This window comes from Stegodyphus dumicola, chromosome 4, assembly GCF_044657685.1.
Source record: "Stegodyphus dumicola isolate Sdum_Otavi_A_Nest chromosome 4, ASM4465768v1".
In the NCBI taxonomy this organism is placed as follows: Eukaryota; Metazoa; Arthropoda; class Arachnida; order Araneae; family Eresidae; genus Stegodyphus; species Stegodyphus dumicola.
The window spans coordinates 55208315-55234658 of NC_140771.1; the positions used below are offsets into that span (position 1 = coordinate 55208315).

The 26344-nt window shown below is 32.2% G+C and overlaps 1 protein-coding gene across 2 annotated transcripts in view; it reads left to right on the top strand.

Annotated features, from left to right (window-relative positions):
• Window positions 1-26344, top strand: part of LOC118205809 (msx2-interacting protein-like) — a 64837-nt gene that overhangs the window by 6034 nt on the left and 32459 nt on the right. The window contains exons 1-2 of one of the 2 annotated variants that reach the window (XM_035378092.2): window positions 774-873; window positions 8490-8545. In XM_035378092.2, the coding sequence (XP_035233983.1) occupies window positions 8525-8545 (21 nt within the window). In that variant the 5' untranslated portion in view covers window positions 774-873; window positions 8490-8524. Of the gene's footprint in view, window positions 1-773; window positions 874-8489; window positions 8546-26344 lie in introns of those variants that run through there. The other variant, XM_035378093.2, reaches the window with a different exon arrangement.

Below are 26344 nucleotides of genomic sequence, written 5' to 3' on the forward strand. Positions count from 1 at the left end.
TTTCGGATCTACATGTATTGAACCCAGCAGGATCTCATTGTCTAGCAAACTAGTTTCTCTTTTTTTCATTGAAGAAATTATTCTGTAATAAACCCTCCATTTCAGAAAAACAAACATCACAGTCTTCCATTCTCATCTCCTGTCAATTATTAAGATTGCAGCATTTTTGAGGCTATATATTGTTCCTTTTTTTTTTTCCGACACCAGCTCCAAATAAAGTAAGGTTAGCACTAGGTGAATAAGTGCATTAATTCATGAAATAGTTGTCATGTCATCTGTACTGCTATTATATATAAATCTTTAAATTAGGCATATACCATTCCTAGGCAATTTTACTTTTCCTTTATTTTTTTGTTCGAATTTATTTATTTCAATATTTCTTTTAATGTGACAGCAAGAAACGAACGCCTTAGTAGAATACAATTACTTTATTATCGCAAAAACTGTTTAAATTAGGAATTGTGAAAGCCACTGAGATCTGCTCTTCAGTGCGAACTTCTTTTTAGATTGAATATTTGTTTCTCTTTCAGAGTTTAGGATATATTATTAAAATATTTTGATTCTCCAATTTTATTCTTAAACGAATGCGTCCAATTTTATTCTTAAACGAATTTATGATTAAACTGATTTAAATGTTATCCAAGAACAATTAACTGAATACCGAACGAATTCAAACGGTATCACTTTGAAGGTATCACAAATTGACTAACAGATGGCGCTTTCGCGTTTTGGATGCTCGTGTTTTAACTGTTATTCGCTGAAATCCTAGTCGGATTTCGAATGTGTCTTTGACAGAGTAAACATCCTAGTTTTCATTTCTAACTCTAGTTCCATACATCATAGAAGGGAATAAAGATACGCATCAACATTATGGTTCTTATATATATTTTTGATTTGTCATACTTTTATTCTCGTAAAATAATATCCTCGTGAATCGTTAATTATCTTGAGTGTTCTTTTAGTGTCGAAAATCATTATTATATTATATGATAAATATTATTATATGATTATTATATTATACGATAAAGACTGATGTTCGATTATAATAGTACATTATATTAGTACTTTTGTTCAAAAATTTGTTTACTAAAAGTGTCAATAATGTTTTAGCTAATAAAATTCTAATGTATTTTAATTTTAAGCCGATATATTAATTTTTAGATTATTTTATAGTTGTTTGTTTCGCCTTCGTAATTAGTGCATATTCCTAATCAGTTTAAAAATTTATAAGCAAATAAAACGAAAACGAGTTTTCTTTAATTCTATTTCTTAAATTTTCTATCTATTAAAATTGATAAAAGTGGTAAGTAACTTCTGCAGTTGACTGAATTCTATATAGCAGAACTTAACATTTTGCGCTATACGAATTATTTTGCGCTATACGCTGATATTTTCAAGTTAAAATACTATATATTTCATGTCAAAATTATCTTTGATTAAAAATGTTTTTCACGTACTATGATTGAAGTTGGATATAAATAAGTCAGAAAATTTAATTCTTTTCTAACAGATTTATACGTTTAGGGTCACGTATGAAATTAAATGAATTTTACTTAATTCTCTACGTAATATTTTTTTTTTAATTTAGCGTGTTTTATTAAATAAAAGAAAACGACTGGTGTATATTCAGTATGCAAAAGAAGTGGATACCATGTAACAAAAATGGTAAAAATTAGCGATAGAATTAACGTTTAAATTAAAATTAACGATAAATTTTAAAATTAACGATAGAAAAAAGAACCAGAATAACTTCCATGTTTTATTTATCGCTCAGTTTTCTATTGTTATAACGTTATAAGTTTCCGAATTCGAAAGGGATATAATTTTACTGTTACTTAATTTTCTTTTTCTTTTTTGATTTGAGAGGTTCTATGTTTGTGACATTCTTTTCATTAGCGCTACATCCCAGCGTTCATAAAAAAGGTTATTTAGCTACATTTTATCCATTCTTTTCATATCTGATGACATCGTTTTCTCAAGTACTCTGCTTGGTCGTTCTCGGAACTCCACGTACTATCGAGACTCTCCACGCGATGCACTCGACGATACACAAGAGTATAGATCTTGACTCAGCACAGTCTAAGACAAAACTCGACGATGCACTAATTCGCGGTGCACTAAAAGACTCTCTCTATGCACTCGACAACCAACTCGGCGCTAGACTTCGAGACACTCGCTCAATGACTATCAGCTTGCTAGACGAAGCACACACACTAACTGACTGTGGACCAGTAGGGTTTATATAGCTTTCAGCTTGTGTTCGAGAACATTCTGGGCTAAACAGGTAAGAATTCGTTCCAGAAGGTTCTCCATCCGTCCATGGTATATCGCAAATTTTGTCGCCAAACGGGTGATTTCTCGCCAAATTTGGCAACTTTGCCCTCCTTTGCCATTTTATGGCAACCCTAAAGCTGCTTTGCGGGGAAGCCATCTTACCGCGCCTGTATATTTTGTAACAATACGGTGTAGAAAGAAGAGTTTCCAATTTTGAAAGATCATTTCACAGTCTTTCTGTAAGTGAAACATTAGGGTTATCTGCATCTTTTAAAAAAGTTCTTAATTCTAAATACCTCTTTATCATCAAATATGTACTTCCTTATCGCGTTGCTTGATCAATAACTGCTCATTTTCCTGCTCGCTTCCTAAGAATGGCATCAATTTTGGGAGTTCTTCCTGCTATTGCTCCTTAACTAAATTTACCTGTCAGATTTGTAACTAAATGAATCAGTTTAATCGCTAATGACATAATATGTCAATAAAATAGAAAATAATTATCTATTAATGTATTCAGTCCATAAATAAAAATAATAACTCAGCTTGTCATTCATTTTTTTTCAATTCATTTTAATTTCATTTCAAATTCAAACTGTCCAACAAAAGCTGGAGTCTGAGTCGACCTGTTTTTAGCGATTCCAGCTCCAAATTCTTTTACCTCAAAATCTGCCCGATTCCGACTCCACAGCCCTGCTTTTGGCTTTTGGGACTGCCTTTGATGCTGGGATCACGGCCATACCCATAGCCGTATCCCAACTACAATGTCAACTTGAGCATTTTTCAAGGATTATCATACTTTCTGATTCTAAAACTACTTTTCTAGCCCTTTCTTTCTTCTTTTTTTTTTTTTTTTTTTTTTTTTAAATCACTAGTATCTTTTGATAATTTAAAAAGTCAGTAATTTCTAACCAACTTAGCTCAGGAGGGCAAAGAAATTGCCATGCAATGGATACCATCACGCTGTGGCCTTCATGGAAATGATAAGGCAGATTTGTTGGCAAAGAAAGGGGCCGATGTTCTCCAAATAACTGAAAACTAAGTCCCTTTCTATACTGCCAAATGAGTTGTAGAGACATTAGGTATTTTTTGAAACAGAAGACATGAAAATTAGGAATGCCCTCGCCAGGACTCGAACCACGGACCTCTCGAATACGCGCCGAGCGTGCTGACGACTACACCATGAAGGCATGCTAAGAAGGCGGGAGAAAAACTTAGAGTAATCAGAAAGTATTACAGAGAAGTTTTTTGGAAAGACGCTACTGAACGAAACAGTCATAAAGTACGGATTAACAGAATTTTTGACATTCCTTTATAGCCCAGAAAGAAATCTCTTTCTATCTTTCGTCTTGTTACTGGCCATGATTGCCTTTTAAAACAGCTGCATCGAATGAAAATTATCCCAACCCCAATTTGTAAATTGTGCAACCTTCATAAGGAAATGGATGCCTCACATCTGAGTCGTTGTTCTGCTTAATGCGGGATCACTCTCGGAGAGATATTGGGAGACGAGACACATAATAAATAGATTTATAGATTATACGATGAACTCAGTTTTTAGTTTTACTGTTTTCTTTCATCTTTGCTTGTTCTGTCTACCGTTATCTTTGTAATCTGCCGTTAGAAATATATATATATATATATATATATATGTCATAATAAGAGCACAAAGAAAAAAGACGGAGCAGTGTCGATCTGTGCTTAGATTCATATTGAAGAAGAATTTTCATTGCGTAGTATTTAAAGAACTTGGCAGTCGAGGCAGTTTTAATTCCATTTTTATTTCCAATTGATATTTGTGGCCACAATCACTTGGCACTCTAGTCGTGCCTTTCCACAGAAGATTTACATTTTTGATATTGTTGGGATAGCAAGCAAGCCAGCGAAATTATATCTTAGCAGAGTAAAGAGCAAAGCTGAAGTGCGTAGTTATGAAAGATGGAAGCACGCGAAGAGAAAAGTTTTGGTTTACAAGGTCAGTTTCAGTTCTTAATTATTATGTCATCGGAGTTGCGCCGATCATAGAGTGATCTAGAAATGACGCAATGCAAAGAAGTTATTACGATTTTAGAATAAAGAGGAAGAATTAATGTTTTATAGTTTAATCTATAATTTTGATTCATATATTTTTATCTTACATATTCCCCCCTTCAAAAAGAAAAAGGCGTAGCGACAGAGAAGCCTTTTTAAAGAGAGAGTTAAAGCACTAGCAAATAAAAAAGAAAAACATAAATCATAAAATTTTGATTCTATAAAAGTATAACTTATAAATATCAATTTTTTTAAATAAATTTTTAATTTTTAGAGTCCTATTGCATTTTTCAGCATTTCAGTCCAAAAGTCTTTTTGTTTGAGAGTTCACATAATCATAATTATTCAGGGAATGTTCTTGTTATTACAGCATATCACAAAATAAACTTTTACATAATCATTACTTATAATTAAATGTAATACACATAAATATTTATGATATTAATTTTCATATTGATAAATTATATTTTAATACTAGATAATAATAGAAGTAAGCTTCTGAAATTATGGTTTCACCGTTATCATCTTTCATTTACAATTCCTGATTTTACCAAACTGGAAGCCTCGCAATACTTCTAAACAAACATATCCATCAATAGGGCTGTCCTCTTGAGCTAACCAGTGTGTTCTCTGCACTAGTGGCCCAGGGTGCCTAGGCAGTTACTTGAAAAGACCTCCGTTCCTTGCATTAAGGTAACTGGCCTTTGAGAACTGCATTAATACATTCCATAATAATATAATAATAATATAAAAAATTTACATGCATTCATAAAATGAGAGCTTCCAACATTATCTTGCATGAAGAGGGTAAAAGGAACAACTGTACAGAAGTAATTACAGGCCTCTGTTGAAGGAACCAGTACACCCTCATCATACTATACTTAACACACAATAACCCATAAATTTTAACATGCATTTACCATAATTTCATATTACGTATCTGTAATAATTTCACTTTTTTACACCAACTTCATTTTTAGAATAATTATAAAATTCGTATTCAAAATTCTCAACAAAATTTCAAAAACATAAAAACTTATCTTAATATCCTTCCCTATGAATAATTTAAATAGCTTAAAATTAATTACTTAATTTGCTCACACATAATTATGAAAAATTAGAAAAATTAATGAACAAGAATTTCAGATTTTCTCAAAACAAATTGCAGAAATTTTAACCAAAGTTGAAATATAAACTATAGAATCCGCAGCACATTAAATAATTTAGTTCCTGAGCTAGATTCAGACTAATGTAATAATTTTTGAGCTGTTGAAAAAGCGGAAGTGCAAATAATTTTCTGTCGCACATACTTGCAAACACTAACTCGGATCGACCTTGAACCCGCTGTAATGCTAATTCCTAAACGGTAATTCACTCATGATTTCTTTTTCACTAGGCATTCGAACTTCTCAATTTATCGAGATATTACTTTCAATCTGTAAACACTACGCGTGATTATTTATTTGAAGCACTTGCAAAACACCACAGCAGAAGAATGATCTGTTATTTTTTAAACACTGAAAAAACAAATTTGATGATTCACTTCTTTCACATTATCTTGGATTTATCACAAAACGATGATTTGAAGAGCTCAATTAAATTTTCCATTGAGGTTTCAGGCTGCAGGAAACTATCCTTACTGGCTTTATTGTCATAATAAGAGCACAAAGAAAAAAGACGGAGCAGTGTCGATCTGTGCTTAGATTCATATTGAAGAAGAATTTTCATTGCGTAGTATTTAAAGAACTTGGCAGTCGAGGCAGTTTTAATTCCATTTTTATTTCCAATTGATATTTGTGGCCACAATCACTTGGCACTCTAGTCGTGCCTTTCCACAGAAGATTTACGTTTTTGATATTGTTGGGATAGCAAGCAAGCCAGCGAAATTACATGTTAGCAGAGTAAAGAGCAAAGCTGAAGTGCGTAGTTATGAAAGATGGAAGCACGCGAAGAGAAAAGTTTTGGTTTACAAGGTCAGTTTCAGTTCTTAATTATTATGTCATCGGAGTTGCGCCGATCATAGAGTGATCTAGAAATGACGCAATGCAAAGAAGTTATTACGATTTTAGAATAAAGAGGAAGAATTAATGTTTTATAGTTTAATCTATAATTTTGATTCATATATTTTTATCTTACACACACACACACATATATATATATATATATATATAAACTAAAAAAAAATCTGAAATGTTTCAGATTTTAAATTACGTCCAAAGGGGCGTTTTTTAACATTTTGTGTGTTACCTTTCTTTATTAAATATCATGTTCCTCGCACTTAAACCATAAGATCCAGTGCAACAGCAATATCGCAAAATAGTTTTAAAACGAGCATATCTTTAGAATTTCCGATACAGAGACTCACGCGCTGGAGATAAAAATGTTTTTTCTGCACAACGTTGCCATTGCTCGCTTTGAAATCCTTGAGTTTGTTAATCAAAAATTCGTCAAAGTTTTAAAAAATAGGAAATCGATCATAAAACAAATTTCAAATTTCAAATTTGGTCTTCCACATGCTCATATTCGTTGGAGGATTACGTTATTCAAAATTCGATGACTCTATGTACCGTTGTTTTATCACAATACGAGAAATATACATACATTTATGCAGATTTTTCATTATTTAATTTCTTCAAATATAATGCAGGACTCTAACATTTTGTGGCAACAGTTTGAAAAGTATACCGACATTTATGAGTCCGACGCAAAATGACAAAACGAAACTAATAGTCCTTCGGGATTCAAATCCCTTTGGACTAAAAATATTTTTTCAAGCATTAAATTTTTTTCTACCTTTAAATTAATTTAATTTAATTTAATTTAATTCAATTAAAATGTTTTTTCGAACTTTCTTTCAAAATTTTGAAACATTTACATCAATTTGCACACATTACATCATTTTTCACGCATTCCTTATATTTTTGCAATCCTCAAGCAGTTAGTAATATTTTTTTTCACACAGAACAAGCATTTTACATTTTGAACTACTTTAGAGTTTACAGCAAGGTTTTTACAATCGATCAGCTTAACATTCAACTTTATATAGTATTAGCTATTTATACAGTTAGCAGAAACAAACTGCTCAACTTCACTTTGTTTAGCAAATGCTACTCCACTCTCTGGCGTACAAAGTATTTAGTTACAAGGTAAGTTAAACTAAAACTTACTATTTACTGCCTTTTTAGTATTATTTTTTATTTTTATTGATTGTATTTAGTTTATTTTGGTTTACATGCATAATTCGTGTCGGAGAAGTTCCAGAATAAGAAAAGGGTTTCTAAATTACTTTGGGTTTATACACTTAATTACATTAGCAATGCACTTTTCATTAAAAAGTTTGTTTTTTAGTCGATTTGCTTACTAAATTTCTCAAAATTCTTTTTTTGTTAAATTTTTTATTTAAATAATTCTCTACTTTTGGTTTTTGAATAATTTACCCACGCCTATATGGATGACAAAACTCGAATTGAATAATTGGAGAGTTAGGTTTGCAGGCAACTTCCTCTTGAAAAGATCTGTCTCTTACCTGTTCAACAATTATTCGTTTTATGCAATTAATTTAGTCTTAAAATTTTTCTTAAATATTTTTAGGATTAATTTTTGAATTATTAAATATTTCATCATGTTTTTAGATACTTGCATTTAATTTACATATGCTTTCTAAATTTAAATGATATTGCAAATTAATTCGCAGCAATAATTAATCTTTTATTTGTACACAATGGAAATTTCATAGTTTAAAATTTAAATTAGCTTTATATAATAAAGAATATTGTTAAATTCAAATTTGATTCCTTGAAGCAATGGCGCAAGCCAATTCTTTAATTATTTATTTAAATTTATTTAACTTTACTATTAGTTTCTTATGTATATATATATATATAACAGTACCTTTTTTTTTTCATTTTAAAACAAAATTATCCCAATATTTTACTCGGTTTGAATTTCATTTCTTTGTCTTTGTGAATTTGGTTCTAAATTTCTTATACTGTATATCAGCATATTTTCTACCACATTAAATATTATACGTGAACAAAGTTCCGAAACGAGGGAAAAAATAGAAAAAGAAGAAAGATGAAATATGAAATTATTGCCAAATGTTTATTTTTCCTAGCAGATCCTTATATCTGAAGCTGTGTAATAGTTCATAGTTAAAATATATGTTAATGTGATTTTTTTTTTTTCAGGTTCTCTGCCTACCTCTCTAAAAACTTGAATCAACATGTGTTCAAGACTTCTCGAGGTACAAATGTTTTATTTATTTATTTACTTGTCTCCTTTTCGATCATAACGCGTTTCACAAAGTAGAAGCAAAGTGGTATAGGTCTGCTTTTAAATACGTCCAACTTGGTATGCATCGTGTTTGGATGAGGAAATTTTTGTTTCCTATAAAATATTTGTTTCAGAATACTACTCGAGTTCAGTCAGTCACAACTGCGCGCGCTACAGTTATTTACCGCTTGCGAGACAATGCTATGACTGTACGCGTTTTGCTATTATTCAGTAAATAATCCGCGCTATAACTCTGAATTTTCAAGAGGTTTTGTATTTTTCTCTTAAATGTTTTGTAAATTTATTAACAAAGAATTTTAGGAAGGTTAATGAGTTAATTAAGTCAAGCAATGGAGAAAATTGTTAGGATTAACATGGAGGTGAAAAAAGGGATTGTTAAAAAGTATGAAGTTGGCATGCGTATCCGAGACTTGACTATTGCATATGGTATGCCCAGTACGATGTTGTCAACGGTTGTAAAAAGCAAAGACGCTATTAAATCGACTAACGTTGCGATGGGGGTGAAATCGATAACAAAACAACCGTCAGCGACATTAGAGCATGTTGAAAAATTGTTTTGGATCTAGACAGCAGAAAAACATTTATGTACAGTAAAATGTGCAGTGCTTCGTTTATCATTTTTTATCATTTTTCATTATTTACGCTCACTCATATTTAGCTCATTACATTTCTATATTAGTATTAAACAGTATTATAATAAAAACATTAGGTTGTTTTTGTTAGTAGGCTAAACAGTAGTTTAATTATCATTATATTTTCCCCTTTATTTCTAATTGGAAACTTTCGTTTCGTATGCGTCCAAGGAAAAGACATGAGTCGTTAGCCATCGCGTTAGGTTCCAATAGAAATGTTTGTAAACTTTAGCTCTCTTTATCATTCGATATTTTGCCTTTCGTTATTTCCTTTTATTTTTTTCCTAATTTATTAATTTATTTAATTTGTATATATGCATTTTGTTCAAATATTTTTGTGTCTGCATTTTGGATTTTATGAAGAGTGAATTAGCTTAAGCAGCTAGCTTAACGAAAAAAGAATATTTTAACAACTGGACAAAAACCATATACAGTTGCTATGCCAGAGAAGAGATATTCAATTTACAAATTGACCATTCTTACTCAAAACGCTTAAAAGCAAAAGAAAGGAAAATTCACGAAATTTGTAAGAAGCTGTAGCACCGGAACTGCGATAAACACAATGCTGTTAATTAAAAGCTTTTCATGTGAAAGACTCGATGATTATTTTATTAAATGGATCAATCAAAAACGAACGGAAAATTTGCCTATCTTCGTGCCCAATGTGCATCGAAAAAGCATTATGTTCCCACAGTTCTTTAGGCACGGAGGGCTCATTTACTGGTTCTTCAGGCTGGTTTATACACTTTAAGAAATATTATGGCATTCGAAAAGAGTGTATTAAAAATTAAGTGCGATATACTCAGCTGCAGAATCTTACGAAATCTGGTGATTACATTAAAAAAAAAATCTTTTGGAAATGCATCCGGACTAATATTAACAATGTAATAGGACAAAGAAACTTCAGCTTCTGAACTATGTATACACTGAGTAACAATGATGTGGTATGCAAAGGCTTCTGGGATTTGACATTAAAGCTTCTCGTTATAGAAAAATTTTGAAAATAAAATACCTTTTCATTCTTCATTTCATTGATTCTGAATTGTCTGCTTGGATGGATATAGAAATTTTTGCAAAATTATTCCATAAGTTATTTGTACATAAGTGAAAGAGCCACTGTGCAAAACTTGTCTACCAAAGAAAACTGTTCTGACAATGTGCTCTACCATTCCAGTGACCTATCTTCTAGTCATGGAGAGACTCTTATACATGATTTTCCTCAGATTTCATTGATCCAGTCAATGGATAAAGGTGTCATATCAGCAATGAAACGCGTTTATAAGAAAATTCTTTTACAGATTGTACCTAAGGAAAATGAAGAACTTTGCAAGAAATTCAAAACTTTAAATGCGGTAAACCTGATTGCTAAGTTGTAGAATAAAGTTAAGACCGCAACTAAATTCAGATTGATCCTTGATATCATCAAGAGGAAAAGCTTGAGCAGGAGAAGTGGCTGTAGCAGCAGACTTAGTTGGAATTGTTTTTAGTACTCTGATTTTGAAAATGTAAATAAAGAAAACATGGGAGGATTGTTATTGGAAATTGAGAAAAATGATTAAGGCTACAAAGTGTGTTCATATCAAGTTAGTGCAGTAAAAAATGATTCAGCGAATGAAATGACTCAGTAAACCAGTTATTTTTGAAATCATGTAAGTCAGAAAGATTTATTTTAAGCAAATTACTGTTTTAGGATAGAAGGGGTAAATAACCAATTAAAAAGGAGACTTAAAGGTTATTTTAAACTAAAGGGTGCATTTTTTCTTACATGTTTTTGCATATTTATGTATGTATATGTGTGAGATAAAAATAGGTGTTGTTACGAATTTTGTCCACATATAAATAAATTTAGCGAAATTAGATGCTTTTTTTTTTCTTGTATAATGTAACATGAATATTTAAAGAAGTTAATCTTGTAGGAAAAATAAGAATAACAGGGGCAAATCTATTTATCATTGATTAAATGGCTTTTTCGCCAAATTGGCGATGACTAACTTTTGTCACTAAATTTAGCGAGAAATCGTCAAAATCGCCAAACGTGGCGATATTTTGGTCCTGTCCCTGTAGAATAGTAATGGGTATTGTAATTAAATAACTGTAATTGATGCTATATGTAGCTGTAACCGTATCCAGCTGTCGTGTGCTTTCCAGTAATTTCGAAAAGTATTAGAGATTTCTGAGCAGCCAGAGAAAACTGTATAAGACTGTAGAGAGCATTAACTTCTGAGTAGTAGTAGTTACGTTTTTAGTGTGAATTCCGAGTATTGCGTGTTAGTTTCGCTTGTTAGATGCTTTTTGCATTGCGCTGTATTTAACGAATTTGAACTGTCACTACTCACTGTACTGTGTGATACCGTAAAGAGCTATACGAATATTTCTGTGGAAAGTTCCAGAACTGTGAAGTGCTGTTTTTGGTAACATAAATTTTATCAAGCTATCATCAGTTCTTTGTGCATTCAATTTGTAACAAACCCGTACGCATGCAGCAGTACGTTAATTTGTAATACTCTATTTCTTTTGAATTTCTCTATTTTTTACCTCTCTATTATAAGGTATTTCTCCCGCCTTCTTGGCTTTCCTTCGTGGTGTAGTGGTCTGCGCGTTGGGCGCGTATGCCAGAGGTCCGCGGCTCGATTCCAGACGAAGGCGTTGCTAATTTTTCAACTCACTTGTTTAAAAAATAACCTAATGTCTCTACCGTGGCGCCCGAACTAAAAGGGTTTTAGATGATGATTCTCCACACCCAGGATTTGGCAATTAGGTCCCCTAAAACCCCAGTCGCCCTTTAAAAAGGGGAGTATTTCTCCCGCTTTCCTGGCATGCCTTCGTGGTGGGGTGATCTGCACGCTGGGCGCGTATTCCAGAGGTCCGTGGTTCGATTCCCGGCGAAGGCGTTGCATATTTTTCATCTATGCGGCTTTTCCAATTAACCTAATGTCTCTACACTATTTTAAAAAACAGCAACCGTTTATAATAAATTATTCCTTGTCATTTCAAAATTGTTTCTTGTCATGATATTTACTTATCACATCAGCCAATAATAATTTCAAATTTGTGAACTGAAACTTAAAATTAACCAACTGGACTAAAATTAAATCCTTCTGAACCGGGTTTTGTGATTTTGGATGCCAGGCATTTTGTCTCTTGCTTCTCTCTTGCCCTCGTTTTACGCTTGCTACTATTTCTGCCATCGAAATTAATTGTTACAAAGATGTAGAAAAGGCACAAATGTGATCAAGATCGAACGCACGGATTGCACACATTGCCTTGTATATCATGTTATGAATGCGTTTCTCAATGAAAAAAAGGGTTAAATTCTCTGCGATTGCTAGCATTATTTATACACCAAACTCCGTTCCTCCATAAATCATGTTTTTCTGTTGCATCACTAACTTCTGAATTATCTTTAAAATTCATTTAGAGAAGGATAACATAGCCTAGCCGGAAACCCTTGCTTCACCGAAGAGTTCGTCTACAGGGGTAGTCAACCTTTTTATACATACCGCCCAATTTGTTGTTAGTAAAATTTCCTTACCATCCACTGGTTTCTCTATAACTTAGTTTAGCGTCAAAGTCAGTTTTTGCCTTGGAGCTAAGTAAAAATATATATAGCTAAATTTATCCATCTATTTATACTTTTTGCTGGCCCACCAGCGGCCGAGCGGTAAAGTCGCTGAACACTGGTAGTTCGGTCCGAGGTTCGAATCCCGCGACGGGCTGGCTGCATGTGCGTTTTCGTGGTTTTCCCCATGTGTAACGTGTATACGAGCCAGTTTCCCTTAGAAAGGCATCCCTCCCCTTAGGCAGATAGCCCTCGTGTGCTTTGCCATAATTAAATAAACCAAACCAAAACCAAATACTTTTTGCTATAATAAGTATACTATAATATATAAGTATACTAACTTTGCTATAAGTATATTTATTAATACTTTGCTTTAATTTATGAGACAGGAAATTTATATCCCGCGTAGGTAGCCGGGACATTTCCAGCGAAACTGTTTTGGCTAGGAAACCTTCAATGATAAGAAAAGTTCTCGGAAAACTATTCTTCTAACCTGACGCTTTGCTAAGATATTTATACGAAATGCTCAGGCGCAGTAAGATAGTTTCCTCGCAAAGCAGGTTTATGGTTGCCAGAAAACGGCAAGGGAAGATAGGGTTGCCACATTTGATGAGAAATTGCCCAACTGGCGACATTTGCCGATACGCTATAGATCAGCGGTTGGTACCACTGGTGGTGCACAAGAGAAAAATAGGTGGTATGCAAACTGCTGGTACGCGGAGTGCGGAGTCCATCGAGTTGATAGTCAGTCAGAGAGTCTCTAGTCGAGTCAGCTAGGCGTCAGTGAGCGAGTATCTCGTCTAGTGCCGAGATGGTCGTCGAGTGCGTCGAGAGAGTCTATCGCGAGTTAGTGCATTGTCCAGTTTTATCTTAGAGTGTGCTGAGCTTTGAGAACAACAGAACCAAGTCGGAAGTTGTACTTTAGTGTACTGTCGAGTGCATCGCAAGTTGTAGCGTGGAGAGTCTCGAGAGTACGTAGAGTTCCGAGAACGACCGAGCAGAGTCGGGAGCTGTACTCTGGTGCTTTGCCGTGAAACTGTCTTCAACGTTATAGCCTTAAGGCTGTGTCGCGGAATGTTTCAGCGTGTTTATAGTTGTTCTTCGACGACTGCAAACGCGATTTGTGAGCTGTCTTAAATAATACTGGCTTATAAATTGTGTTTCCATTCTTCATCAAGTGCTGTTGTCGTTATTCACTCCAAATCCACGAACCCTTAACGTACGCGAAGAGAAAAACGTAACAATATGATAATCCCATTATGCGCGCTGTAGTCACAGAACAATACCTAAGAGAAGTAGCAAAGCCTCATATATGTAAAGATGAGAGAGCTGCGCGCGGGAGAGAAAACCATCATCTCATAGACAAAAGCTTTACCGCCCGTCATTAAAGCTTAAATCGCCCACTAGTGGGCAAAGGACCATGTTGACTATCCCTAGTCTATAGAATTAAAAAATGTGTTTATCTGTCTGCAAAGGTTACGTATAACACAATGATGATGTTATGCTTCGTTTCGTTACGTGCTGTCTGCAAAGGTTACGTGTAAAACGATGATGATGATACGCTTTTTTTCTTTAGTTGAAATTTGTCTGCAAAAATGTACTTATAAATCTTCACAGTAATGTAGCAATTAGAATAAATTCTACGTTCAAATGATCTGTTAAGCTTTTCGCCGTGTTATTTATTCCCTGCCCGCAAAAACCAAACATCTCACTCCGCACTTTCTTTTTGTTGATTACAAAGAAAAGAAATCAGTTAAGAAGGGATGCTTTTAAAGATGCAGCATTCCATCGTCTCAAAATGCAGTCGGAGTGTTTATAATTATCTGTGGCTGGCCAAATATTTTTCAATCCACTTCCGTTTTCGATAGCATAAATCAGCGTTTCTTTAACTGTGAGTCCGTGACCCTGAATAGGGTCGCGAATATTTAATTCAGATACACGTGAAATTTAAAAAAAAAAACAAAAAAAAATATTAGTCAGTGAAGTCATAATCTCTTTATTATCTTTAATGTAATTTTATTCTCAAAATAGGGTAAGTTTCATAATAGTGCATATATTATTTTCTAATATTAAAACTTATTATTGATAGTAGCATACTGATGTTAATTTACGCTTGTTCTAACGAGCTGCATAGACTAAACTTGCATGAAAATATATTACCGATAATTTAGTAATTCTGTACTCTCTCCTATGAATTTGAATTATAGCTCTTACTTCCCCTGTTTGATCATAGCAATCTTTCCGAAGTCCACTAACTAGGCATAGATGGCAACAGATAAGCGATAAGCGACGGAGGACGTGGGCACTGTCCCTTTACCATTTGGGTTAATCAGTACAGCACCACGTCCACCTTTATCTTACATTTCGTATTACATTATATATTACGATACATGATTTACACATTGCATTATGTACTACATATCAAATTAATACCTTACCCTAACATTGCATTAACTTCACATCAACTTATTACATTAAAATTCTTTTCTAATAAACCCTATATTGGTACATTATAAAAGGGTTATTTTGCACAGATTCGCATTAGACACAGGATACGCATTATATTATAATTATACACTGGGTACGCATTACATTATATACGGGGAAAATAATGATACATAGGAACATTATACGCAATAGGGGGTTATAAGCACGATACGGGTTAAATTATTCACAGGAAATTAGTTATACACAGGTATTGCATTATACAGGATAAATTATACAAATGATAGGCTTTATACACTGGATGCATATTGAATTGTCATCTGGATCATGCCAATTGTACCCGTTACTCAATACACTGCCTACATCGTTATGCATAATACTATTATAAAGTTTGCATTCACATTGTTTCATTTGGGCTTTGCATTAAACGTCATGTTGCTTATTAATCAGTACATACTACATTACATATTATGATACATATGACACTATTACGATTACATTACATATTACATTATATATTATGATACACATAACACTATTACGACTACATTACATATTACATTATATATTATGATACATATGACACTATTACTATTACATTACATATTACGATACTTGGCTTACGTATTAGATAATCTACTACATATCAAATTAACAAGATAGTTTATCAGTACATACTACACTACATATTATATATTGCGATACATGGTTTACACATTACATTATATTCTACACATTGGATTGACAAGACGAAATAACGCCTTACCTTAACATTACTTTAACTTCCCAATACTTATTACATCAATTTTCTTTCCTAATATACCGTATACTGGTAACAGATACATTATCATCAGATTGTAATAATGTTGTTTTGCACTGGCTGCGCATTCAACGCAGGATGCGCATTAAATTATACACAGGGAAATTAGTGATACATAGGAAAATTTACCATGTACAAAAACATATAATGGATTACATTGGCATTCCTAATATACATAGATTACTTTTGCACTTACAGTTAACTTATTACTGCAGGATTTTGCATCTGTGCATTTCATAAGAGTCATATGACATAGATTTTTCTCGAAATGACGCAGTGCAAATAGACGTTACTATTTTTAGAATAGAGCAGGGAAATTAATTTGCGCTGTTAATTAAATCTTTTACATATTCTTTATTTTCTTTCATATATATATATATATTAATTTCTGCAATTAAGCGAGAAAATGCATTTTTTAATTTCAAAGAGATAAAAAAAGAGGTTTAAATTTTGAACAATATTTTGGAGATTTAAGAACAACCTGTTCTGAATAATTCTAATGTAACTCATTTTAATATCAGAATATGTTTCAAAAAGTTTGTTTGGTTCGTTGATTCTAAGGTGTTTGGTATAAAAATGCATTTAAAAGATAGGTTTCTTGCTAAAGAAATTTTAGTTTCAGAAATGCTGCATCGGGAATAAAAAGAAACAAATGAATGCGATGAACTGTTGATTTAAAACATTCAAACAATTAAATAATCGAAATCAGTAGATTTAAGTAATTTAAAGACAGCAGCTTATAACCTTTGCATTTAAATATCCGAATACTGCAGAAATGCAGTCAAGACTATCTAGTTTTAAAACCCACGCTATTTAGGTAATTCCTAAAGCAGCTATAAACTTATATCTTTCAAAAATAATTTACGGTTATAATTTAGTTCAAAGCTACTGTAATTTGGAATTAGGAATATTTTTAATATTGTCTGTCGGAATAGAAGCTTAAGCAAACTTAAACTGATAAAGAATGGCATAACATCTTCACATGGCCACAAGAAAATTTGCAACATCAAACAAAATTTCTTCTTTATAGAATATAAATTAAGAGATAAAATTAATTTTGGAAAAATTATTAAGGATTATGTTTCGTTAAAAGCAAGACATATGCTTGAAACATCTATTCAAAATACGTTTTAGAGGCATATGGCTTCTTATACTACTTCAGTGGTATGTTTGCCAATCATTAAGAGGAATATTTGTGATGCTTTATGTTTCAGAATCATAAATTATTACATTTGCATCATTTTCCTAATTAAGGTAAGGTTATAGTATTATGATGTGAAAAATTCAAAGCGTTTAAATTAATAATAGCGTAATAGTGATCACATACAGGTAATTTGTACTGGATACTCATTGAACTATTCTAAGGTTTTTAATTATAACAGTTCATCTGAAAATTCTGAAGTCCTCTCCAACGCAGGATAAAAATTCTAATGTCAAATCAAGCAAAAGAATTAAATTACACATTTTTTACTGAATTAAAAATTGACATAAACTAGAAATAAAAAATTAATAGTAATAAACCGAGGGCAAGGATTTTGAAACTTATTCAGAAGACGAAGAGGCAATCCAATAGTGAAAAATATTAAACACAGCAAATGAAAAAAATCCCATTCATCAGCTGATTTTCGATACAGAAATGCAGTATATTTCAAGTGGAAGTGAATATGATATATTTCCACTTGATAGCTTTTTATCAGATTTGTCTGAATTCTTCTTGTTTTGGTATATTTTGTCAGGTTTTTTTTTTTTTTTTTTAATAATTTTTAGGTTTTACTTTCACATTTCTCTAATTCTTATTATTTTGCATATTTATAGAAAATTTTGAAATTTATTTATTTTAAAATTAATGTTTTTTCTTTTGGGTCTTTGTGTAAAATTGGTCCTAATTTTTTAACTTTTTGTCTATACCGATCAATTTTCAGCAGCATATTGTGCCGAAATGCTTGGATAGTTTTTAAATAAACAGTTTTGTGATACGCGTAATAATGCATGCTTATAATATACTAGAAAGCCCGGTGGTCATACGAAATGACCGCTGTTCTAGATATTATAAATTGTAATTAAAATGATTTATGCAAAGGTGTCTGCTAATTTAAACTGAATTACTCAGGGCAGGCGGCGAAGACGCCCCTTTGCTTACTGCTCCACAGGGTTTCCCCCTTCTACTTCTTAACTGCTTAAAGTAGAGTGCAATGAAGGAAACCACTGGCAGTACATTTCTTAAGAGCCCCCGCTAGCTTAATAAATAAAGGTGATTTAAATAATAAAATGTTAATTCACATGTCAAAGATCTCTTTGTACACAACATGCAACCCAGAGCAGGCGGCGAGGACGTCCCTTTGCTTACTGCCCCACGGGGATTCCCCCTTCTACTTTACTTGAAAATAACATTATGAGTTGCTACGGGCTAATGCTGAAACCTACTGGAACACGAATTCTAGGGGGTGGAGTCTGTGAATAATATTTCAGTTTTGAAAATATCTTATATTGAACAATATTTTCCGTAATAATCTGCACAGAAATGCTCGCTGTCAAATCTTAAGATTAGAAGTTTTTTTTCTAAAAGGTATTTACTTTTTACTTACGTACAGCATTTTGCTCTTCATTCTGTGTACAGCCCCTGAATATTGTTTCCTATTTTCATATCAAACAACTCGATCAGTTTTTGCCAATTTTTTGTGTTTTAGTTATTTAAATAGTTATGACAGACGTTATTGTATTTATATTTTAGGATAAAAAGTTGTTATTTTGTTGTCCTTTGGAAAAACATACAAGAGATGTACAAGACATACATAGTGAAGTTGACGAATGTTTCAAAACTGAAGGTTTAGAATTGAAAAATTGTATTGAAACATAGATGGAACAAAGCTGGTGCAAAAGCGATTACGGGTGAAAATATTGGTTTAAAATCTTTCGTTAAAGCTGCTAGTGATCAGATAACGTTTATACATTGTTTGATCCATGGAAAGGCCCTTGCAGGAAAAAAATACCACAGGAATTAAACAATATGTTTCAGAATACTGTCCAAATTATAAACTGCCCTTAACATATATTACATTATTATAAACTGCCTCTAACAGTCGTTTATTTTCAATTCCCTCTAAAAATATGGAATCCGAATACAAAAATTTATTATTACATGCAGAAGTAATATGGATGTCAAGAGGACGAAGTTGAAGAAGAATATTGTTTTTGAAATAAGAAATTATATTTTTAATCAAGCCAAAATCTGATTTTGATGCTCTTTTTCAAAATGACATAGGGCTATCAAGGCTGTGTTATATTTTTCAGGTATTTTTGAGAAATGAAACTATCTCAACCTTTTCTGTTCAAGAAAAATTAGCAATATGTTTACTTTGAATGATATGATTGAAGCTTTCATTAAAAAGATCAAAATCGGGAAGATTAGTGTAGCTCGTTCGAAATGTTTTCGACTGTCGACAACTTAATAATTGAAAAAAAAAAATGTAAAACTTTAACTGAAAAAATTATTATAGATCACTTAAAAACCATAGAAATGCAGTTTCGCAAATATTTTGCAGCGAGTTTCGATATTAAAAAGTTATTTTGAATTTGAAAACCATTTTTGATTGACATTAATGAGATTCATTACCTGCTTCATAAAGCGCAAGAGGAATTTGTTGAGCAATCCAATGATTCAAACTCAAAACTTGAGTTTCCACAAAATTTCTTAACCGAATTTTGGACCGGCGATAGAACTGAATTTCCCATAATTTCTGGAAATAGCTTTAAAATTTCTTCAGCTATTCAGCACCTCATTATGTGAAACGTTTTCAGCTTTAACGCTTATTAAATCCAAATATTGCTCAACGCTGAAAACACTGAAGATGCTTAAGGTCCAGCAGTATCAAATATAGCACCAAGATTTGAATTGGTATGCGGCAAAAAACCAGCACATCGTCTCAATAAAACGTGATTTTCTCTTTATAATTTTTGTCTGCTTGAAACAAATCCTTAACCTACTTTTTTTGTATATATGATTTTTGAAAAAGGAATACGTTGTTTATGGGAAAATATTTATTTGTATAACTTTATTTAAAAAAAAATTGGGATCACGAAAAACTCTCGATGATATAAAGGGGTCATGAATAAAAAAGTTTAAGAACTGCTGACTTAAATTAACAACGGTCATTCTTGGAATCAAACTGGGCTTCCTTTCAAGAAGACATCATTGATAAAAGTACTTAGATTTTTCAGTTTTGCTTGATGATTTTACTAGATTTAAATTTCATAACTTTGATTTAGGTGTTTGAGGAAAGAATACTAATTGCTATTTAAAAGTAATTAAAATGTAACAGATAAGATTTTTCTTTCCTTGAATCATTTTGAATTTATAAATTATGCAAGTACATTTTTATGAACTTGCTAACTAACACTCTAAGTTTAGAAGTTGTTGGGAATCTTATGTTAATTAACGAGTTATTTATATTTTTGTGTTTACTATAATTTCTCCTTTCCGTATTCCTTGACAGAATGTAAAAAAGTATCGAATATTTAAATTGAGGTGTTTGGATTTTAAGATAGAACCTTTTAGCACATCTCCCGCGCGCTAATTGCCCTGCAGATGTGATAAATGTAATTCTTTTCTCGCTGCCGGCATTTTATTTCTGACGCTCCGGATGAGTTAGTGAACCAGCTTTTAGTAGTATCTAATTGTGTAGTCCAGAAATGGCAAACCTATGGTGGCAAGCAACGTGTATTTCGGTGTCACGACGCAGGTACATATTAAATTGCTTTTACATTCACTGAAAACATTTTCTAAAAAAGGAAAGGGGAAAAAATCTTCAAGACTAACGGCCATCAAAGACAGATTCAGAAACGAGCACGAGCTTGGGGGCCATTAAAAACTAAACACCAAATTAATAATGAAACAAGCAAGTTAATAACAAAACAAGTTAATAACTAAACAGAAAATATAGTTACAAAAATTTGGTAATCTGAGATCAAAGCAAGGGTTTAAAGATGATTTTAAAAACGAAATATAACAAAGGCACACTAGACACCTGAAAATAATAAATCGTAATTTAACTGGCACAAAAAACTTTCGCCATCTCTGAGGTAATCCTTGACTACTGTTTAAGGTTTGAATTAATTTGGGCTGTTCTGTTTTATTTTGCATCTCTACGAGTTGCGGAAATTGTAGTACAAGAGAGTGCTTTTGTGTTCTAATTTCTGTTAAAATGTAAAGGTTAGTTTAATCTTCTCAAGGCCTTCTCTTTTGTTTTCAGACATAGCGATTATTGACGTCACGTCTATTAGAGTTATAGGACTAATTTGGCATTACCAGAATAAGTGTAACGTTACAAGTGGCTCTCGAACAAATTACAGATCATGTCCACAAGAAAAAGCAACATTTAATCTGCCTCTTCTCTCCAAGAGTGCAGGCTCCACTGGCACCGGAAAGTCCAGTGGAAGGTTTCGGGTTCTAGATGCTGTGCGAGCTTCGATGAAATCAGCTATTATATTCAAGGTTAGAAGCTCGGCAGTGACATTTTTGGAACATTTAGACGTACTTTTACTTTTCCCGGTTGCAGAATTATAGAAGGTCACGATAGTAACTGACGCGCTTCGAGGACAGGCACTGAGCTGGTACAAAGGCATCGGTAAATTTTTGTTGGATGAACCAAAGGCTGTAGTTGACTGGCTTTATATTGAGTAAAATTCAAGTAGTGGATTTATTGTATGAACAAGTGCCCGATGCGTACAGGCTATCCAAATTGTATTACCTAGCCTCACTCAGGATTTTATTGAATTATGAAACCCGAGTACGCTGGAATAGTTAACTTGAGCTAGCTCTGACGTTCGAAAGTAGGCGCATATCAATGAGTACACGCACAGCGGGATATCAGAGGTCGAGCGGATATATTTGTAGATATGTAGCGGAAGGATGCCTAGTGTTTTGATAACCGGAAGAAATTTTCACCCGCCACTGGCGATTGCCAAAATAAATCGCAAAAGAGGAAACTGGGGAAAGACACTAAAAATTTAAACCAGTGGCGGGTCATGATTGATACTTTCCATAAAATCTTTCTCTTTATTTTCTAACAAATTTAATACATTTTGTCGCTCTCTGTCGCTAAGCCTTTTTTTCCTTTGAAGAAGAGGCGGGTGCTTAAAATACAAAAAAAAAAAAAAATAAAATTCTAACTTTAATTTGCAAAAAGCCCTTATATGTATTTTTTAATTTGGTTACTTTTCCTTCCCATCCCGAAAATACTAACTGCTTATAACTGTAAACTGCGTCTTTCTAAAGATAATGTTTCTTAGACTATTCTTACAAAACGCTAATGACGCAGGCGCTTACGTAAGTTTTTCAGCTAATTACAATATTAAAATATGCAAATTGAAATCTAAAATTGACCAATAAAGAAATGTAGAGTTATGATTAAACAAAACCTTTATTTAAAAAGTATGCATTTTTCTCGCACATCTGTGCTTGAAAGCTTTCAGTCCCCCGCGGTTCCTATTTATTTCCTTATACGAACGAAGTATTGTAATCGGGAAAAATATCGGGTATCATATTTTAATGGAATTATCCATTTCGACCGTTCCCGAATCCATTAGGGCGATTTTTTTGCGCGATATCTGTACATAAGTAAAAGGATTCGTTTTTCAAAACATCAAATTTCAATTAATAAAAGATTCTTTTTTTCAAAAACAGAATGTAAACTGATTCAAAAGGGATATTTTCGTGACGTCTGTACGTATGTATGTGTATATCTCACATAATACAAAAACGATTACCGTAGAACGTTAAAATTTTGTATATGGAACTGCTATAACACCTGGTTATGCACCTTCTTTTTTTATTGCAATTGGCAGTACAAAACGTATATGTATGTTTGTATGTAAAAAAAGATTAATTTTCGACAAATAACGAAATTTGGCTTTTAATGCTGTCTCCCGTTTTCTACACGAATAATTTTAGATTGCTATGAATAATTGCTATGAAAAAGTAAAATTATAAGAACCTTAACTCTCGTAAGACAAAAATTGACCACGATATCTAATTTCAAAATTTGCAGTTTGTGATGGTATTTTCAACTTGTCTTGAGGGATCGGCTATTCATGTTAGTATAATTCGAGGAAATAAGTTTAAATGAAATGCAGTGGTTATGCGTTTAATTTATTAGGCCATACAAGGAAGTTTTGTGGTGTCAACAACAAACTTTTTATATTTGAAACCATATGTACACTGCGCAAAAAAAAGAGGGTGGAGGGGACAGTTATATATCTCCCGTTCTACTGGGCCAATTGACGAAATTCAAATTGCGTTTTTCATGTCTCGAAAGCGCGATTTAGGATATATATATATGTATATATAATTTATTTACTAAATAATATTGATTAATTGATCATATATATTATCTCCAAAATTTAATTATAGTAGGATTATCTTAAAAGTAAGTTATATTAATATTAGTAAGTCATATTTTGAAAAATGCTTTGAAGTAACTTGAAAGTAAAATGTTAAAAATGTTTTAATGGGGACTGGAATTAAATCATGAATAGCAAAATTTCAATTGTAAAGGGAATAAATTAAAGGCAACTTAAATTCACCTTAGTGCGAAATCGAGTTATTCTACTACTTGCGCAATTGCTGCAAAGTAAGTAATAATAATTTATTTACTAAAGAAATATTGATTATATTATCTCCTAAGATTAATTTTAGTAGAACTATCTAAAAATAGTGAATCCATAGCAAGTTTAATTCCGAAAATTGTTTTAAAGTAACTTGAATGTAAATTGTTAAAAATGTTTAACAGGGACTTGAATTAAATCATGAATCACAAAATTTAAATTGTAAAAAAAAAAAAAAAAAAATCAAAAGCAAGTAATTAAATTAAAAGTAAGTAATCATTGCCATTGATCGGAAATTAGTTGACTTTTCAAGGGAAACAAATCAACTCCCGTTCAATGAACAACAATTAAGAAATAAATAGGAAGGTGTTTCGTCTTTTATTCAAGTAATAAGGCGATGCCAAGCTGGCAATCTAAGTTTGGCCAAATATCTCCGTGAATTGAAGGGATCAAGAACCAATGCAGAGCACTAAAGAACTCATTCTGATTAAGCATTTTCGCTAATTCAATTTTGAGTGAAAACAATTTTTGCAGTAAAATTGATAAATTACTCGAGTAATTGTCCCCCGACAACCTCGTGTTTATGCATTTTACTTCAAAACTATTTGTAAAAATTAAACATTGGGAATTGGCGTTATGAAAAAAAACTCAAGGTAATTGAAATAAACATTAGAAAATTATGAAATATAAGAAATATAATGCAATGTTTCCAAAAACAAATCAAAAAATCAAATTGAAATTCAAAATATATATAATAAGAAAAGGGAATGTATATGAAGATATAAAAGGCCAGAGAAAGCATTAATTAACTTACGTTCTTTCTAGTGGGAAGTGGGCAAAGTGTTTCTTTCGCGTCTTACTCAGAAGTGTTGCGCTTCCGAAATTCTTTATCGGCAGCGGGGGCTTTGAATTATAACAGTCGGCGAAACTTGTGTGAAGTAATTATGAGAGAGGGAGTGACTAGGAATGCTTCTGGGACGTATTTTGTGGAGTTCTTATTTGAGTGAAACCGTCTGTTAAAATTTTTGAAAATACTAGTGAATAGAAATTAATTAATTTCTGGCTAATTGTCGAGTCGTAACGAGGAAGAAATTAAGAAAAGGAAAAAAGGAATTTTCACAGTCAAAGAGCTATTTGACAGACTAAAGATTATGAAATAGGTCCATTTTTTTAGTAGCAGCATAAGTCTGAAGACAATTACATTATATACAGCTTTGTGTAATTACACTAAGTACGAGTACAAATCCTTCAACTGATAGGTACCGCCTTCTCAGGTTTAGGAACAAATTATCATATCCCTATCAGTTAAATGATTTAGAGTGAGTATTTAACGCCTGTTCTTTTAAGGCAATGGTTAATAAATTGATAAATTTATCTTCGCGAATTTTTTTTTAGTTTGCGCCAAGAATAATTTACTTGACGAACTTCTTAATTTATAGCAACCTAATTTTTATTTCCTTTTTTGCATTGCAGACGAGAGGGGAAAAGTCAACGTTCATACTTTAATATAATTTTAACAAAGTGCGCAAACCACAATTGACGTTATTATCGCTCAAAAAAAGATGCCAAATTTCAAAACGCGCCAATATGTAATTTGATGTATATCTTAGAGAAAATTTTGAATAAAAACTCTAATTTTTTGCAGGAGTGCCTAGAAATACGTTTACTTTAAAAGGATGTTAAAAATTTTATGGGTTATAATACAAAGCAATTTTCGAAAAATTTATAGAAAACATTTAAAAATAAATCCTAAAAAATGTGCGAATTACATTTAGATTAAGCCTAAATTTCGAATTGTGGAAGAAGGAATCAAGTAAGTTTAAAAAAAAAAAAAAAAGAAATACTAATAAATATATATCAAATTCAATTAACATGGAGGAGCTAAAATTTTAAGAGCTAATTTTTTAAAATCTACTCGTACGATTTTTACAAAACTTGGCAGTTTGGCATAATTTGAGCTGTAGAATCGAAATATGAAAAAATTTCGTTATGCCTTTTCAGAAAAAGTCAAATTTTGTGTCAAAGTACTTATGTTAGAATAATGCTATATATAAATGTAATATGTATCCTAAGTCGCCTTTCGAGACATGAAAAACATAAGTTGAATTTCGTCAATCGGTCGAGTAGAACGAGAGATATAGAACTTTTTTTTTTTAGTCCAAAGGGAATTTGTCCCTGAAGAACTATTATTTTCGTTTTACGATTTTGCGTTGAAAACTTTAAAAGGCTGTATCACTTTTCAAATCGTGATATTTAGTAACTTGATAGAACTTGATATTTAGTAAATAAAGGTAACACACAAAATGTTAAAAAAACGCTCCTTTAGACGTAATTTAAAATCTGAAACCTTTTAGATTTTGTTTTTCGCAGTGTAGATAGATAGCTGATAGAAAATCATATAGGATATTTAAACTATTAGTTAAACGTATAAAAAATTGAATATTTGACAGAATATTGAAGAAACAGCATGAAACATTTTTATTACGTTTACGATCTACTATATTCATTGCCGATTTAAAAAAATCCACTATATATTCTTTTTTTACCAGTCGTCTTAGAAGCATAACCTGAAAAATTGATTGATGAAAAGTTCTTCATTTTTATGCTAGTTCACCGTTTTTCATAAAGGTGCCGAACTGCCTATAATTAATCATTAATTGAAACAAAAAACATTTATGAGAAACGCCGAAT